The 14,500-nt window shown below is 41.2% G+C and overlaps 1 protein-coding gene across 3 annotated transcripts in view; it reads left to right on the top strand.

Annotated features, from left to right (window-relative positions):
- DHRS12 (dehydrogenase/reductase 12) overlaps positions 1 to 13,734 on the top strand; it is a 30,594-nt gene extending 16,860 nt beyond the window's left edge. For 2 of the 3 annotated variants that reach the window (XM_050334014.1, XM_050334015.1), the window contains exons 6-10: positions 5,542 to 5,603; positions 6,338 to 6,442; positions 7,002 to 7,092; positions 8,419 to 8,556; positions 10,882 to 13,734. In XM_050334014.1, coding sequence (XP_050189971.1) covers positions 5,542 to 5,603; positions 6,338 to 6,442; positions 7,002 to 7,092; positions 8,419 to 8,556; positions 10,882 to 11,009 — 524 coding nt within the window. In that variant the 3' untranslated portion in view covers positions 11,010 to 13,734. Of the gene's footprint in view, positions 1 to 5,541; positions 5,604 to 6,337; positions 6,443 to 6,566; positions 6,978 to 7,001; positions 7,093 to 8,418; positions 8,557 to 10,881 lie in introns of those variants that run through there. The other variant, XM_050334016.1, reaches the window with a different exon arrangement.
- Positions 13,735 to 14,500: the final 766 nt, after the last annotated feature.

Genomic DNA, 14,500 nt, shown 5'->3' with positions numbered 1-14,500 from the left:
AAGAACTGCATAAATCGTAGGCTTGAAAAGATAACCAGGTCAAGGAAGAATGTCAGTTTGTTTGTTGGGGTATTTTTTGTTTATTTTTGCTTGGACTCAAGAAAAGCAAGCCAGTTTAACTGATTTTTACCAGATGAGTGAGCCATTGAAATCTGTACAATAGAAGTTTTTTGGTGGTTTGCTTTTTTTTTGTTCCAATTTTTTTCACAGTTGAAATAAGACTGTTCCTAATAATACTGCAAAGCTCAGGCAGATGAAAAACTTCACTGAGTATGGTGCTGGCTGCCTACCCTTCTCTGAATGTTAGCAGGGTAAAAACCTCCAGCAATTTGCCACTGATGACCAGATGGAACATCAAGCAAAAAACATTCTAGACTTCACCAAGACACTTGTGTCTAAAATAATTGCATCATCAATTAATCTGATGTTATAAACAGGTAGTGGCTTTACAATGTTACTTCTGCTGAAACCATAATTTTCTTTAAAATTGATTTCTAAAGTACAGGTTTTAAGGTCGCATTAAATCTGTAAAGCAGATTGGACTATGTGTTGGTGTACTGTTCTTAAATGTGATACCCTGTTGATTTTTTAAGTCTGAAATAAGTGAATCCTAAGGAGGCTTCCAGGTTTTAGCAGACTAAAGCTCATTTACAACACCAGTAGTTTGGAAATCTGCCTTCATAGTGTTTGTTTGTATTTTCTGTTAGGCTATTCTTTGTTTTGCTTAGTTTCATGTTCTAGATTTGTAGCTTTCTGGGGGAAAGACTAATGTCTAATACACTGTAGACTGCTGTCCCTTGCACTAGGATAGCTAGTTCATGTTGTGAGATCCACAGTGAAATAACTGTTGCAAGAGCACGCAGAGCTACCTTTCCTCAAGACCTAGAAGTAGTGTTTTCCATAGAATCCCTTCAGCTTCTACGTCAGGTCATGGGAAAGGTAGCATAATTCTACTTAGGAGTTTATGAAGCAGACAGGCTGATTTTTAAAGTTTTTGGGCTTTTTAAAAAACAACTTACCATATGAATTGAATGTTTATCTCCATAACAGTGCCTCATTTTCTACACTTACATCATTAATGTTTCACTCTGTGATTGTGAAACCGCTGAATCAGTACTTATCCAGGTTGACAGAGTAGCTCGCTCTATGGAGTCAAAAATGGGAATTATTAATTAGAGCACAATATTGGATTACTCAACTAAATTGGGAAGATCTCAGAGCAAGTGGAGCAATTACAAAACAGGCCACAAGGGAATGCATGGTGACTCAATGTTTCTGGTGTGGGTTTTTTTTTCTTTTTTTTTTTTTTTTTAATTTAACAAGTAAATATGAAACTTAAATAAACATGAATGTGATCAGCACTTATGAGAGAGTGTGTATTAACAAAGTGTGTTCTTATAAAATGCCATGCTCATTACTTTTATGTGGAATGACCATGTGTAATGCATAGATTGGCAACCCACGCTGACTGCTTTACCATATGACACAGTTGGTGTCATATGTAACAGTGAAGCTGCTCTAGAGGAAAGTTTTAATTACACCGTATTATACATCATTTCCTATTATGTGAGTTCAGCTTCAAGACATAGAACTTACAGGAACTTTTCCAAAGAAAACCTGATGTTGAGAGGCTGTTTATCTTTAAAACAAGTTGTATACCAATCCCAGGAACTTTTTTACCTGGAGAGAACAGCACAAGCAGGTACTGTATCAAACTTCATTACACAGAACAGGGCTGTACCTTGTCCAGTAGGTTTTGCTGTTTGACTCTTCACCTCGGCAGAATTCATTGAGGGCGAGGCAAAATCCTATATGTGAGTGTGATGGACTGGACTCACCTTCTGCATTCCTGCTGCTTCTGAGCAAACCTTCAAAGGGAAATGCTGTATACCATTTTGCTAATTTTTTTCTTCTTCTTCTTTTTTTTTTTTTTTTTTTTTTTTTATTCCACCCCTGTTGCACTGGTGAGTGGGAGACAATGTTTTGGGCCATGTAGACAATATACCTTCCACTGATGATGTGCAAGTCTGGTCTCTGTCACACAGTCCTAGATGCAGGTGTTGCAGCCATATGTCCAGCACTGCCTGTGGGTGCACTCATAGCTCCCTGCCTGCTGTGGGGTTGGAGCTGTGTGTGAGCAAGAGGCTGCTGCTTGATTTTCTGCTGTAATTCAAAGTAGCCTGCTCTCTTCCACAGGCACTCAGACCTGTACAAGAAATGGACTGTAGTCCAGGAGAACTGCTCAGACAGAAACGTGCTGCTCTCAGTTGCTGTGTATCCCAGAGGGCTCTAAATTCCTCCTCTGTCATGGATACAACTACTGTGGAACAGGCACTGGGAAACGTGGTGGTCTCAAGGCTGAGCATCTCCATTCACAGAGTATCTGCTCGAGACAGGGACATGCTTTCTCCAGAATCCCCCAGGAGTAGTGGCACTCCTTTTTTTCTGGAGAGGAAAGGTATTCCTTTGTTTCTGGCAGAATCATGGAGGTCCTCTTAGGGAAGGAACAGGATCACCAAGATACCCAATGCTTAATGCTTTTAGTGCAAGACACATGTCCATTGTTCATCACCTTTCCTTTCATGTACTTTTGTGTTAAACTGTTAGATGAAAAAGAAACCTCAAAAAATCTGTACAGTTTGAACACAGTGATGATTAAGCATTAGTCACATTTGATATGCTTTACCCTTTTCAACTAAACTGTATGGGAGGAGGTTTCTCCTTTAACAGACAAAAATGATTTTTGTATCAAGGAAAGGTACTAGAATGCTCCAGTGTTCATTTTGGAAAGGCTGATATCCAGTAGACTAGAATAAATAATCAAGTATTGGCAAAAGGATATACAATTTGGATATTACCTTGATTTCCTTAAGTAGGGGCAGAGATGAATATACTTTCTTCTACCAAATCAGTCTTGGTTTTGCTTGCAAAGTTATTTGGTTTTATTTTTAATCAGAAAAATTTCCCTTTTTTTTTCCCTACACTGTTAATAGAATCTATGTTTTATAAGGACTGTGGCAGGCAATGCATTCATTTGTGGCTTCCCCTTTTACTTAGAAATTAATTTCTGTGTTGCTGCACGCTGCGATACAGCTGTGCTTGATGAAATACCTGCCGTGAGGTACATGGCTGTGCCAGGCCTCTGCGCTGGCTCTACTGAGCATCCTTCCTATCTGACTTTAACTATCAAAGTGCATGCCAGCTTTTGCCTGAATAAAAATGTGGAAGTTTCAAGCGATCATGATGTATTCCAACCCACAGTAAACCTTATTGTAAGGTGTATCTGTTCTGCTATTACTGTTCTAAATTTCTTGTGCAGCCTGTTTTGCCTGACAGACCAGCCCAGGCAAATAAGAAAGTATAACATCCAAGTATATTTGTTAAAGCAGTAAGGAGTTTGTGTTCAAATCCTTAAAACAGGGACAGTAGTTGGTGAAATATTTAGTAGTGAGTGAAATCAGATGCTTCAGCCTTAATGCCTGATGCATCACATCTGTGTGTGTTTTGAGATGCTGTTGCTTAGCATAGGAAGCCGGGATCAAAACTGCTCTGTTTGTGCTGTCTCAAAGCAAATGAGCAAGTGGTTTTGTGGGGCAAAAAGATGGAATGCTCTGACTTTGTGGCATATACCGAATTCTTAATTAACTTGAGGAAGAGAGGAGACACTGGCTTTGCAGTTAGTTTGTGGTTTTAAATAAACAAATAAACTTCTGACAAGCTGTAGTTGCTCTAAGCAGGATTTCTGGCATGGAACATTTCTGTCATCCAGCTGGAAAACAAAACAAAACTCAGTTGTTAATGAGGCAGCGTTAATGCATTCATCTTTGCAGCTCTTTAGAATTAACAAGTCAACATGAAGCCCCCTAAAAGTGTAAAGAAATCTGCAGGACAGTAAAATCGAGCGTCGTCATAGCTGGTGCATTGCAGCTCTGCCTTTAGGAGATGCAGCTTATTTAACCAAGACATCATGTCACTTTGCATTTTGAAGAATCCATAGCGAAACAATATGTAATCCAGGCTCTCATCTTGTACTAAAGTGATTTTTTTTTCTTTTTTTCTTTTTTTTTCCCTCCCGTCGCGGCAGTCTCCCATGACAATCAGTGGTAGTTCTTGTCCTGATGATGTCATCGCTCAGTCTCCCCGCCACCACCAGGGGAGACGTCCGGGCTCGTGTTATTCACTGGCAACTGCCTTTGCTTGCATTTTCTGCTGAAGACAGGCTGCATTTACTCATCTGCTGTGCATTTGCTTTGTTTAATTTGCCAGGATATTAAATATATTATGTGCCTATGGATGTGCCCCTGATTATACAGAGAAAAGGAAGACTGCTGTGGCTGACAGGGGAACTGAACAGTTTGTTCACCAAGCATGTAACATGCTTGATTTTGTGGTGGTTTTGGTTTGGTTTGGTTTGGTTTTTTTTTTTTTTTTTTCTGTGTTTTAATTGGGTGATCTCATTGCCTGTGAGGAAGAGAAGTTATAAAGACATGCTGAAGTCTTCATGCCTAGTGAAAAACATGCTCTCGGTCGCTCGTGGAAAAAAAATGCATTTATCACTGGCATAGAATTATTGAATGAGAGCCATTTGTAAAGGCATGAGAGGGAAGTAGATGCAGAAACACTAGACTAAATGGAGCTAGATTAATTTTTAATTAAACAGAATTTTTAAAAATATATTTTAAATGTAAAAAGAAATCTCTCAAGAGATAAAACCAAGCAAAATCTTGCACTTGAGTGGGTGAAACATCACTAGGTGTGTCTGTATGTCTGAATCAAATACAGTAACAGTTGTACAGTGTTTGGAATAACAAACTTTGCTGGTCATGGTAACAGCTGTAATGGAATATATTTGTGTGTTGTGTACAAATCTATGCTAAACAAACATGATTAAAGCAGGGAAGGACACAGTTAAGTTTCCCCAAGTAATCTTAGCTTAGCCTTGGGCAAGCAGCGTTAATATTTTTCTCCCCAAGGATTCCTTATCTTCTGTAATGGTCATGCTGGGGATTTAAGGGGTGTTTTTTTTGTGCAACACAAATCAAAGTGTCAGTGTACTCAGAGTGATTTCACAGTGAGAGGGCAAAAATGGATGACTCTTAAGTGCATATGCAGTGCCCTAAGAAATGCAAGTGTGAAGCACAGTTTTCTTCTCTCATTTGTGACCTGGCCTAGATCTGTGTATATCTGCCACACTGCAGAGGGGGAAATGCATTCCCTGTTTCTTCACTGGCATCACCTCCCCACATCGAGGAATTCTGTATCTGAATCATTTTGCCTTCAGATTCATGACTGAATGTAGTGAGCAGTTTGGTCTATAGATACAATAAACATAGAAGTCTACAAAATAATGGCTATGCCTTTTGCTAAGTAAATGGCAACGTGAACCACTACAGGTTGAGTTGGCACGTTGCAGGTAAAGCACTAAACAAAATAATTGTCAAATTCTGATCAAGTTTGGGGTTTGGGTTGTTACAGAAGGTAGGGGGAGAAGAAAGGATTTTTAAAAAGAAAAGTTAATGCTGGTACCTGTCTGTCTTTCAGGAACATACATCCTGACAACTGCTCTGCTGCCCCTCCTGGAAAAAGAAGCTGATGCCAGAGTGGTGAGTCTGTGATACTGTTTAAAAGGGGTATTTTACTGTGCTTACCTTCTGGTTTGTGACAGCAGTTCTTTGACTGTGCTAGCAATGCAGGATTAGTTATAATGCTGTAAGTATCTCTAGAATCCTCTTGGATTTTGCTAACAACCACCTCTTTCTCCAAGGCAAAGTTCCTGCTTGCTGCTCTCTTCATTGGAAATCAGAGTAAAACGTTTCATTTGGAAACTTACCTTTTTACTTTCCTTAGGGCAAGTTACCTCCTGCAGCCTGGTGCAAAATACCTACAACAGGAGTATAGGCTTAAAAGAACTTTACAGGTCTTGATGTAAAATAAGACAGCAGGTGCATTTTTTAAAGTTATATTTCCCAAGTTTTGTATGGCCTCTTGTTTTCTAATTAGCTTCTGTAAATGCTAAAAAAACCAAAATACAAATAGTGCTGTTCTATTTTCTTTCTCCCCATGTACTTTTCAAAAGGAAGAAGCATAGAATCCCCCAGATGAATCAGCACCACTTTGAATGAAAATCACTTCCTAAAAAAACCTGTGTTTCTTCCACTTCATCTTCAGGTATGCTCCACACATGAGCACAAGCATAGTGCAAAGAGTATGCAGAGGAATCCTGCTCCCTATGGACTTCCAGATATGGCCTGAAGACCACATTTCATGCATGAGTGCAATTGTAGGGAGTTCCTGGTTTTGCTTTTCATTCATTTGCTTTTCGTTCATTTCATTACAGATAACTGTCTCTTCTGGGGGCATGCTAGTTCAGAAATTAAACATATCTGACTTGCAGTCGGAAAAAGGGACATTTGATGGAACCATGGTGTATGCACAGAACAAGGTACAGTCCATGGTATTGAAAGCAAATGAGTGCCCAGCACTTGTTTGCTAGGCAGCTCAGACCGTCAGCTTTGCAAAAAACCTGTTGCTCACTGTTGCTTTCCCATTGCATCCAACCCATACAGAGAGACACATGGGCAGTAATCTCCAGGAGTGTGCTGGCACGCCCTTGTGAGTGCATACATCTTGCATGAAGAGCATGGCTGGATTTTCATTTGATGTAACAAAAGTCCCAGGGGGGAAAACTGTCATCAACTGATGAACCCTGTCTGCCTGCTTAGTTCTTGCCTACAGTCTGCAGCAAGTAGATGTGGTCAATAAAAAGCAGTGCTAGCGCTTTATAAATAAGCTTGTGGCCAGGATATGGATGGCAATGACCGTGGTGGTCTCTGATGAAATTATCCAGTAAATCCAGTCAGGATGAGCAAGGGTGTATTGCTGCTGTACATAAATGCTCTGGTATTTACAGCACATTTGATGTACCTTATTCCCCTGGGAACCACTTGGGAGGACAGGCTGTTGAACTCGGTGCTAGTGTGGCTCTTATTGCTCTATCCTAGAGACAGCAAGTTGTCTTGACAGAACAGTGGGCAAAAGCTCACAGAAATGTCCATTTCTCCGTAATGCACCCCGGCTGGGCAGACACTCCAGGTAACATCTGCTTCACATTCTGACTATATTTTTTTTCTTTTCGGGATTAGTTTGAAAGCAGTAGCTGAAATCTACTTCCTAGTAGATTTTTCCAACAGGTGCAGTAATTTCTTTTCTCCAAACTGGTGCTAGAGGTAGTTTTGTATCCCCTTAGAGGCTCTATTCTGCACACTGTCTGCTATCTGTGTGCATCCAGAGAATAATAATGGGCAATGAATGTTTCCAGCCCTGCACAAATGCACAGCAGAGCCATAGTTCTTTAAGGTAACCTTTAAGTTACATTTGTAGTGGAACTGTTAAATGCACAGATGGATCTTCTGCCTCTCTGAGTACTAACATGCAGACATTGGGAATTTGTGAGGGCATGTAGGAAAATGGAGAATGCACCCCTTTGCAATCCCTGTTCCTCTACTCTTCCTCTAAACATTTACTGCTGTCAAGAAGCAGTTTGGCCAGACAGCTCTTTGTCTGAGCTGCAGCTGTTCTTCAGTGCCTGTGCCTCAGCAGGTGGGCCAGCATCAGTTATCCAATATGAATGTTGCGTTCCCCAATATGTTACCACCCCCAGTGTCCAAGCTTGGGATGCAGAATAGCAATCCCATGGTCTTTTATAGGGATGCAGTTTCCCAGATTTGCTTCTCATGACAGAATCATTTACCCTGTCTACTTTATGCTTGAAAATTGCCTGTTCCAACTAAATATCCTGGTATTTCTTTTTCTTTAAAATGCATTTCTATTTGCACTGCCTTTGTGGATTTCAAATTGAATGAACCATAAAGTTATCCCACCTTTAAGTTAAAAAACTCTCCAACCCCCAAAAATAAACACCTGCAGGATTGTTGGACACAGTAAAATGAAACTAGAGTTTAGACAGGAATTATGCAGTTGGTCTCGGTACTGTTCACCATACAGTTTTTTAATACAATGCTGCAACTGGTTTCCTAAAACTGATGAGAAAATAAGAGCTAAAAATCCCATTAGAATACTCGGTTTTTGGAATTTCTGTTTTGCCTATGTTTGCAGTCTTTACAGTTTAGAATGGAGTTGGCACAGGAACCTCTCACTGATCCTGTTCTCAGCTCCTACTAGTTTTGTCCCTGTCATTTGGCCCAAACAAACAACTGATGGATCATATGGCAGCTTAGCGCTGTTCTCCCACAAGCCATCGTATTCCCAGCTATGGGGAAATACTCTTTTTCTTCCAAAAACTGCAAGGTGCCTTCTCTTCTTCCTACCCTCAGCATGGTAATTTTAAGCTGTTCTTTTTTTTTTTTAATCAAAGAATCCTTGCATAGCAGACCACCATTTCATTGTTATTTTCTCTAGCTGTGAGGTCGTCCATGCCGGATTTCTATGAGAAGATGAAGAACTCCCTGCGCACAGAGGCCCAGGGAGCTGACACCGTGGTATGGTTGGCAGTATCAGCTGAGGCAACCAAGTTACCCAGCGGCTTGTTCTTCCAAGGTAAGGAGGCAGTGTCTTACATTGCACAGCAGTGGAGATCCCTCAGGTGCCTGAACTGTAGGATCCCTGTCTGGCCTGGAAGGGGATGAAGGCTGGACCAGGCAACTTGATCAAAGGATAAAGCATTTCTCAAAATCGTTTCAAGAGTAAAGGTTCAAGTGAGCGTTGTGTTAAGCTATGATCTTGCTTTTGTCCTCTAAAATAGCTGATAGAGACTTCAAAGCATTTCTTTAGGGAGGGTTGGGGATTTCTTAAATCAAAATAGCTGTATGTAGGACTGTGCCAAGGGAAGGTGAATCACAGCAGTCAAACAACATCTTTTATGATGCTAGGAAATGAACATCCTTCTCACAGCGCACTGGGAGATGGCTTTGCTTTGACTTGTTCTTCCTACCATTTCATGCTAGCTAAAACTGCCAATTCCCCCTTTCTCTAATGCTGGACTCTGAGCACAATGACATTGAGCACAATGACTTGAGCACAATGGCATTTCTGGCACTGTGAGCATAGGGAATGGAAAAGTAGGGTAGAGCCTTCCTTTTCTCCCAGGCAAATGACAGGCATCTTTGTAGGGGTTGGAAGTATGGGTGCCTCAGTGGTGAAGCAGGTCAGTCCAACAAGAAAAAGCTCAGGGTAATTGCGTACAGAAGCTCAGTATTTTTGTTGGATGTGGCACTCAAATTCATCGAATTATACTACGGAGCATGCAGGAAGCTCAGACTTCCAGAGCTGGTTGACTTCGTCCCCGCTCTCACAGAGTTGGCTGACAGAAATTTAACCAGATCTTTTTCATGTCAGCATGTGGAAACCACACATCCCAGCTGGTCATCCTTCTTTGTAGAACTAAGCTTTGCCTTTTTCTTAGTCTGATGACCTTCTTCTGGTCCTAATGCTTCTGCTCAGTTGTTCTTTCTTGAGATCATAATTCCACCAGGCTCTTGACTTCGGCCTTTTCTACTCCCAGCTTTAGGGAACACACCTTGGCTCTTTAGCTGTAGCTATTGACTTTTGAGAGCTCTTGTCCTGGCATGATTGCTCTTAAGACTGCAGGAGAGGTCCTGTGCCTGTGTCTCATGCCTATCAAATAGTGGTGAAGTCATTTATTCCTCTCTGCTACTGCCCTTTGGAAGCCACAACTTTGTATGGGCACTTTTCAGGCCCTTTCAGTGAAGGGTTTGGTGTGCAGGGGCACTTGACTGCAGCCCCTGTGCTTCTGGTCCAAGGCAGCCATTTTCCAACTCAATCACAGCTTCCCTCCATTTCGTCCATTCTCTTTTATTCTGTTCACTCTGAGACCAAACTAAAGCCAGCATTTATTTTTTTTTTCCTGAGGAAAAAAATAAAAGGAAGTGAGAACATGACTAATACTATCAGAATTATTTGCATCTGCCAAAATAAATAAAAAATGTTCGATGGAGACTTGCTTTCCAAAGATGAGAAGCATCCTCTCTGTGATGCTGAACTTGGCTTTCACGCATAGTTCCCAAACTTCAACACAGTCCACTAGAAGCGCTGTGGTTAGGTAGGAAGCAGTTCATATTCAGTGGAGAAGGGAATGTTCCTCTGCATGTTTCTCTCTCCTCAGTTTTCCATGAGAAGTTATGTGGTGTGTGCAGCCAGTTACAACATTTGCTCTTAAGAGAGCAAACACCCCTGCTCTCCTGGGAAGCCTGATGAGTTGGCAGAGAAATCTGCAGCCCAGGGTTGCAACAGCTTGTTCATTTCATCTCAGCTGGCTGCTTTGGAAGTTGGACTTGCTAAATAGACTAACAGTGCTTCGCCAGTGCTCTGACTGTTGTTCCATAGACACCTGATGACACTGTCGTAAGGTTCCTGGTTTTGGAGGAAAAAATCCCTTAGAATGAGTGGTGATACAGCTATACTTACATAGAGGGAGTGAAGAGTATGAAACTTGGAAAATTAAGCAAAGCATCAAACTGAGCAAATTTGCCTTTCCCTGCAGCAACAATCTCCAGCTATTGCTCTTTGCCTACAAGTGTTGCACTAGTGACAGGGAGCAGGTGCAAACCTGCTGTAAAGCCACCTTTTTCCTGTCCTGTCCCTGGCTGCAGATGGGATCTTGCTCCACTGTCTGTCAGATTGTGCTTAGGGAAAATAACTCTAGTTCCAGAATACAAATTGAATTAGTTTAATTTCTGGCTTAGGAGGTATGCTTGACATTATTTACAGGTTCCTAGAAGGTATGTTTCCTGGCTTCAAACCCGTGAGGTATGTTTAAGCAGTACAGAGCCTAGCAGAAAAATATCCTTTCTGCTAGAAGAGAAAGTTAAATGTACCCATGTGGACTTTTTTTTCTTCTTCCAGACAGGCAGCCAGTCGCTACACACTTACCCCTGGCAAGCACCCACAGTCCACCAGAGGATGAGGAGAAACTAATGGAAGTGCTGGAAGAGTTCTCCCAGAAGTTTAGGTCCAGTTCTCCAGGAACTTAAGTGTCACTGCTGACACAATGTAACCACAAAGCTTCTAATTACACAGTAACACAGCTGCTGTAGTACCCGTGCTGTTGAGGGGAGGTACCACGCCATAGGCCTGTTAAAAATGAACTGGGTTCATGTGTCCTCATAATGGGGGAGAGTGGTTCCTGTGTCATTTTTTTTAGTGCTGCCGACTCTCTCCCATGGTGAAATATGCACCTGCTGTCTCAAGACACACTAAGGCTGTGTTCTTTGAATTGGAAGAAAAATTGGGAGGCATTAGAATAAAACCCAAGATTTTGTAAAGTTACCCAGAATAATTTAAAACGTTCAACACAGAGAAATGCAGAGGAGTGTACTTTCAGTAGCCTTTGTGAAAGACTTCAGGAAAGAAGTGGGAAATGTTTTAAACAACATTTAACTGCTGTATTTGACAGGTTGGTGGCATCCTTCACTGCATGAGGATGACTGGGCTCCAACCTATAACTGGGAATGCAGAAACTCTTGCAGTGTCTGCTTAGTTTAAATAGAACAATTCCTCACGGCCTTCAGTTTCTATAAATCAGTGCTGGTATGCAGAAGAGATCTGCTTCCTCATGTTTAAACAGCAAGAATTTAGGAACGCTGCCAAATGCCTTCCACATTACTTTATGGAGCCAGGGCTGAATATTATCCTGTTTGTGTCAAGATACCATGAAGTAGGAGGTTTCAACACATAACACACCCAGACAGGGCTGGATCCAGCAGGGAAATGGCTGTATGACTGTAGGCATGAAAAGAAATAACATGCTAAGCTGTATATGCTTGCCATTTCTGCAGAAGATTAAAGGGAATTGCTATATCGTTATGGATGGATTAAGAGGGGGAAGGGAACACTGTAGGGCACAGGTTTTAGACGTGAAGTTCGCCTCCTGTTGAGAGGGTTGTATTTTGTCTGGATCTGTTTACTTGCAGACCCTGAGGATGGGATTCATCTTACTTTGTTTGTGGACATTTGAATTACTCACTGGGATTCTTATTGTAAAATGGGTAGAGAGAAAACAGGCTTTTTTAAAGGGATTTACTGAGTCTAGTTTAAGAAACATCACCTACAGTCCTACATCTTTCTACTAATGGTGAAGACAGTTCAGACTAAGACACTGAGGTGGGATTCATTTTGTCTTACTTATTTCAGATTTACTGCAAAGCAGTGGTAACACATTTTCTTATGAACTGTGTTTATAAGCCCACTGCCTATAGACCCCAGCCAACTGGCCACACTGTTTCACACACGGTTCAGACCAGTGTGGTAGGGCAAACAACTTAAACACAAATATAACACAGGTGTTCTTGAGCTCTCTGCTATGAGTGGTAGCTAAGGTCCTGCAGATGGGCGTGGGGGAGCTCCTTATATCTGCTTTACATAATTTTATTTCCCCAAAGATACCTTCCTGGCTCATGGCATTTACTCATTAGTCAAAGACCTTCCCTAAAGTATCAGTTTAGGAAAAGACTTCTCTTTTCAGCCTATTACCAGTCTCCTTGGAAATAAAGACTTTACTTTCAGAGAGGCCCTGAAATAAGCTTTCCCATGATAAGCAGTGCTGAGACAGGTGAGGCTGTCACAGCTCTTCCTGAACGGGCTGGGTCAGCATTCAAACTATTGCTTTACTTATAACTTCATTTATAAACTGAACTCCTTCTTACACTACAGTGAAAGAAAACAACAGCAAGGCTTGTACAGAGGTTTATTTCCTACAAGTCCGGTATTAACATTTTCTATAGTTCCAGCTGTTAAATACAGTTACCCAAAACAAGAGTATAGCTGGAAGCATATGTTGTAACTACATTTCTTAATCCAGTAGCTGCAAGGCTAATAAAAACATTTGCATTATCAAGTAGTTGCTTCTCAGCTCTGCAGTACAGAAGAAGTTTAATGACTGGTATTTAAATAGTTCATAAAAATAAAAAAAGTATACTATATGTATATCTATCTATATATGTAACACATTTTAGTCCCCATTCTGCACTGATATATTTGAACGGCCTATGTTTTTCATTTTAGTCACAGCTTAAAAATGAAACCAGAGTTCAGAAAACTGCTTTAATCCAAGTTTGGTCACAGTGTAAAAGAGCAACATGCTATGGTTTAAGAGCACTTGTGATTTAAAAAGAACCAGAACACAGGAACACCAATGAGAAACAAAATCCAGAGTCTCACACACTTTGGTATAATGGTCCTGATGATGCTTTATTTCAGCCCACGAGATTCCATGAGAGCAAATGCAGCATGTGGCTTGTAAGCCAGTGAGAGGCTTTGTGTTAATGCAGTTCAGAATGACTTGTACCTTCGTGAAAGTAAATACATTTAGTGCCACTTACAAAGATTTATGGTCAAAAGAAAAATGGCATCCAGTGACAGATGAACAGAAAGAGAAGGTGGCACAAATCCGTGCTAAGCAATGCATGCTGGGGACTTCTGCCCGCACCTGGTTTGTAGGAGCAGAACAAGCACAGCAGCTGCTCTTATTGCTGTCCACGACTCAACCCAATACTTCTTGTGGCAGCTTTGAGGCTTATATGATTCTGACCTCAGTTGTTAATTATTCCCATTCTGATGAAAATTTTAGGAGGTCAGTGCATTGGGCAATTTTGTCAACTTCATTTCCTCTTAAGTTTCATTTCTGGGGTGATGTTTATTCATTGTTTAAAAAACAAACAAACAAAACCAACCTGTGATTGATTAAAAGCATAAACAATTGTTTGTTGTTTGCCTTTGAATAGCGGGGCATTTTCACATATACCTCACTATTTTGGAGTAAAATGCTGTTACTCCAGCTGTTTGCATTTGCTCCAACACATGCATCAGCTTCTGTGTTCCACTCACTGGGAACACGATGTGAGCAGGGACACCGCTTCCCAATAAACAAGGCTCAGGTGGGATGTTGAACATGCACTGCCAGGCTCAAAGAAGGGAGTTCTGCTATAGACTTCAGTGTAGCTTGACTTAAGTCAGTGCTGCAAACCTCAATGTAACATTACTTGGTGGGGGACAGTCCCAGCCATTTCAATTGTCAGTCCACTCACTATTTGTATTTTTATAATGACAGAGCCCTTCTAAAAGACATGGCAGTTGAAGCAGCAGTAGTTTCCATTAACCAGTGTTTAACTTGGTGAGTGGATAGTGAACGTGGAGTTACTCTTTCTGGGAACAATGTCATGGTAATTGACTCCAGTGGAGGAGGGCAGCTATAAAGCAATTTAATCCATAAGTTCCTCTACGTGTTGCTGTCTCACCCTCCCTTCAAAAATAAAGCACCCCATCTCATGACACAAGATCCTACTTACTAGAATTAATGCTGGTCAACATCCACCCACTGTTTTTTTAAACAGGCTGTTACCACTCTGACTGGCAGAGCGAAGCTTCAGATCTTTCCTGGCTCAGCTCACAGTATTTTCCCTGTTTGTCCCAAGCTTACATCTCTTGCTTTGTTGGGAGAAGTAGTTGTGGGCACATTGGGGCAGAT

The sequence above is a fragment of the Myiozetetes cayanensis genome, unplaced genomic scaffold (assembly GCF_022539395.1).
Source record: "Myiozetetes cayanensis isolate MyiCay16 unplaced genomic scaffold, myiCay2020 scf5-8, whole genome shotgun sequence".
NCBI lineage: Eukaryota > Metazoa > Chordata > Aves > Passeriformes > Tyrannidae > Myiozetetes > Myiozetetes cayanensis.
Note: the sequence above shows the minus strand (reverse complement) of the source record. Positions and strands in the feature narration are given on the sequence as shown.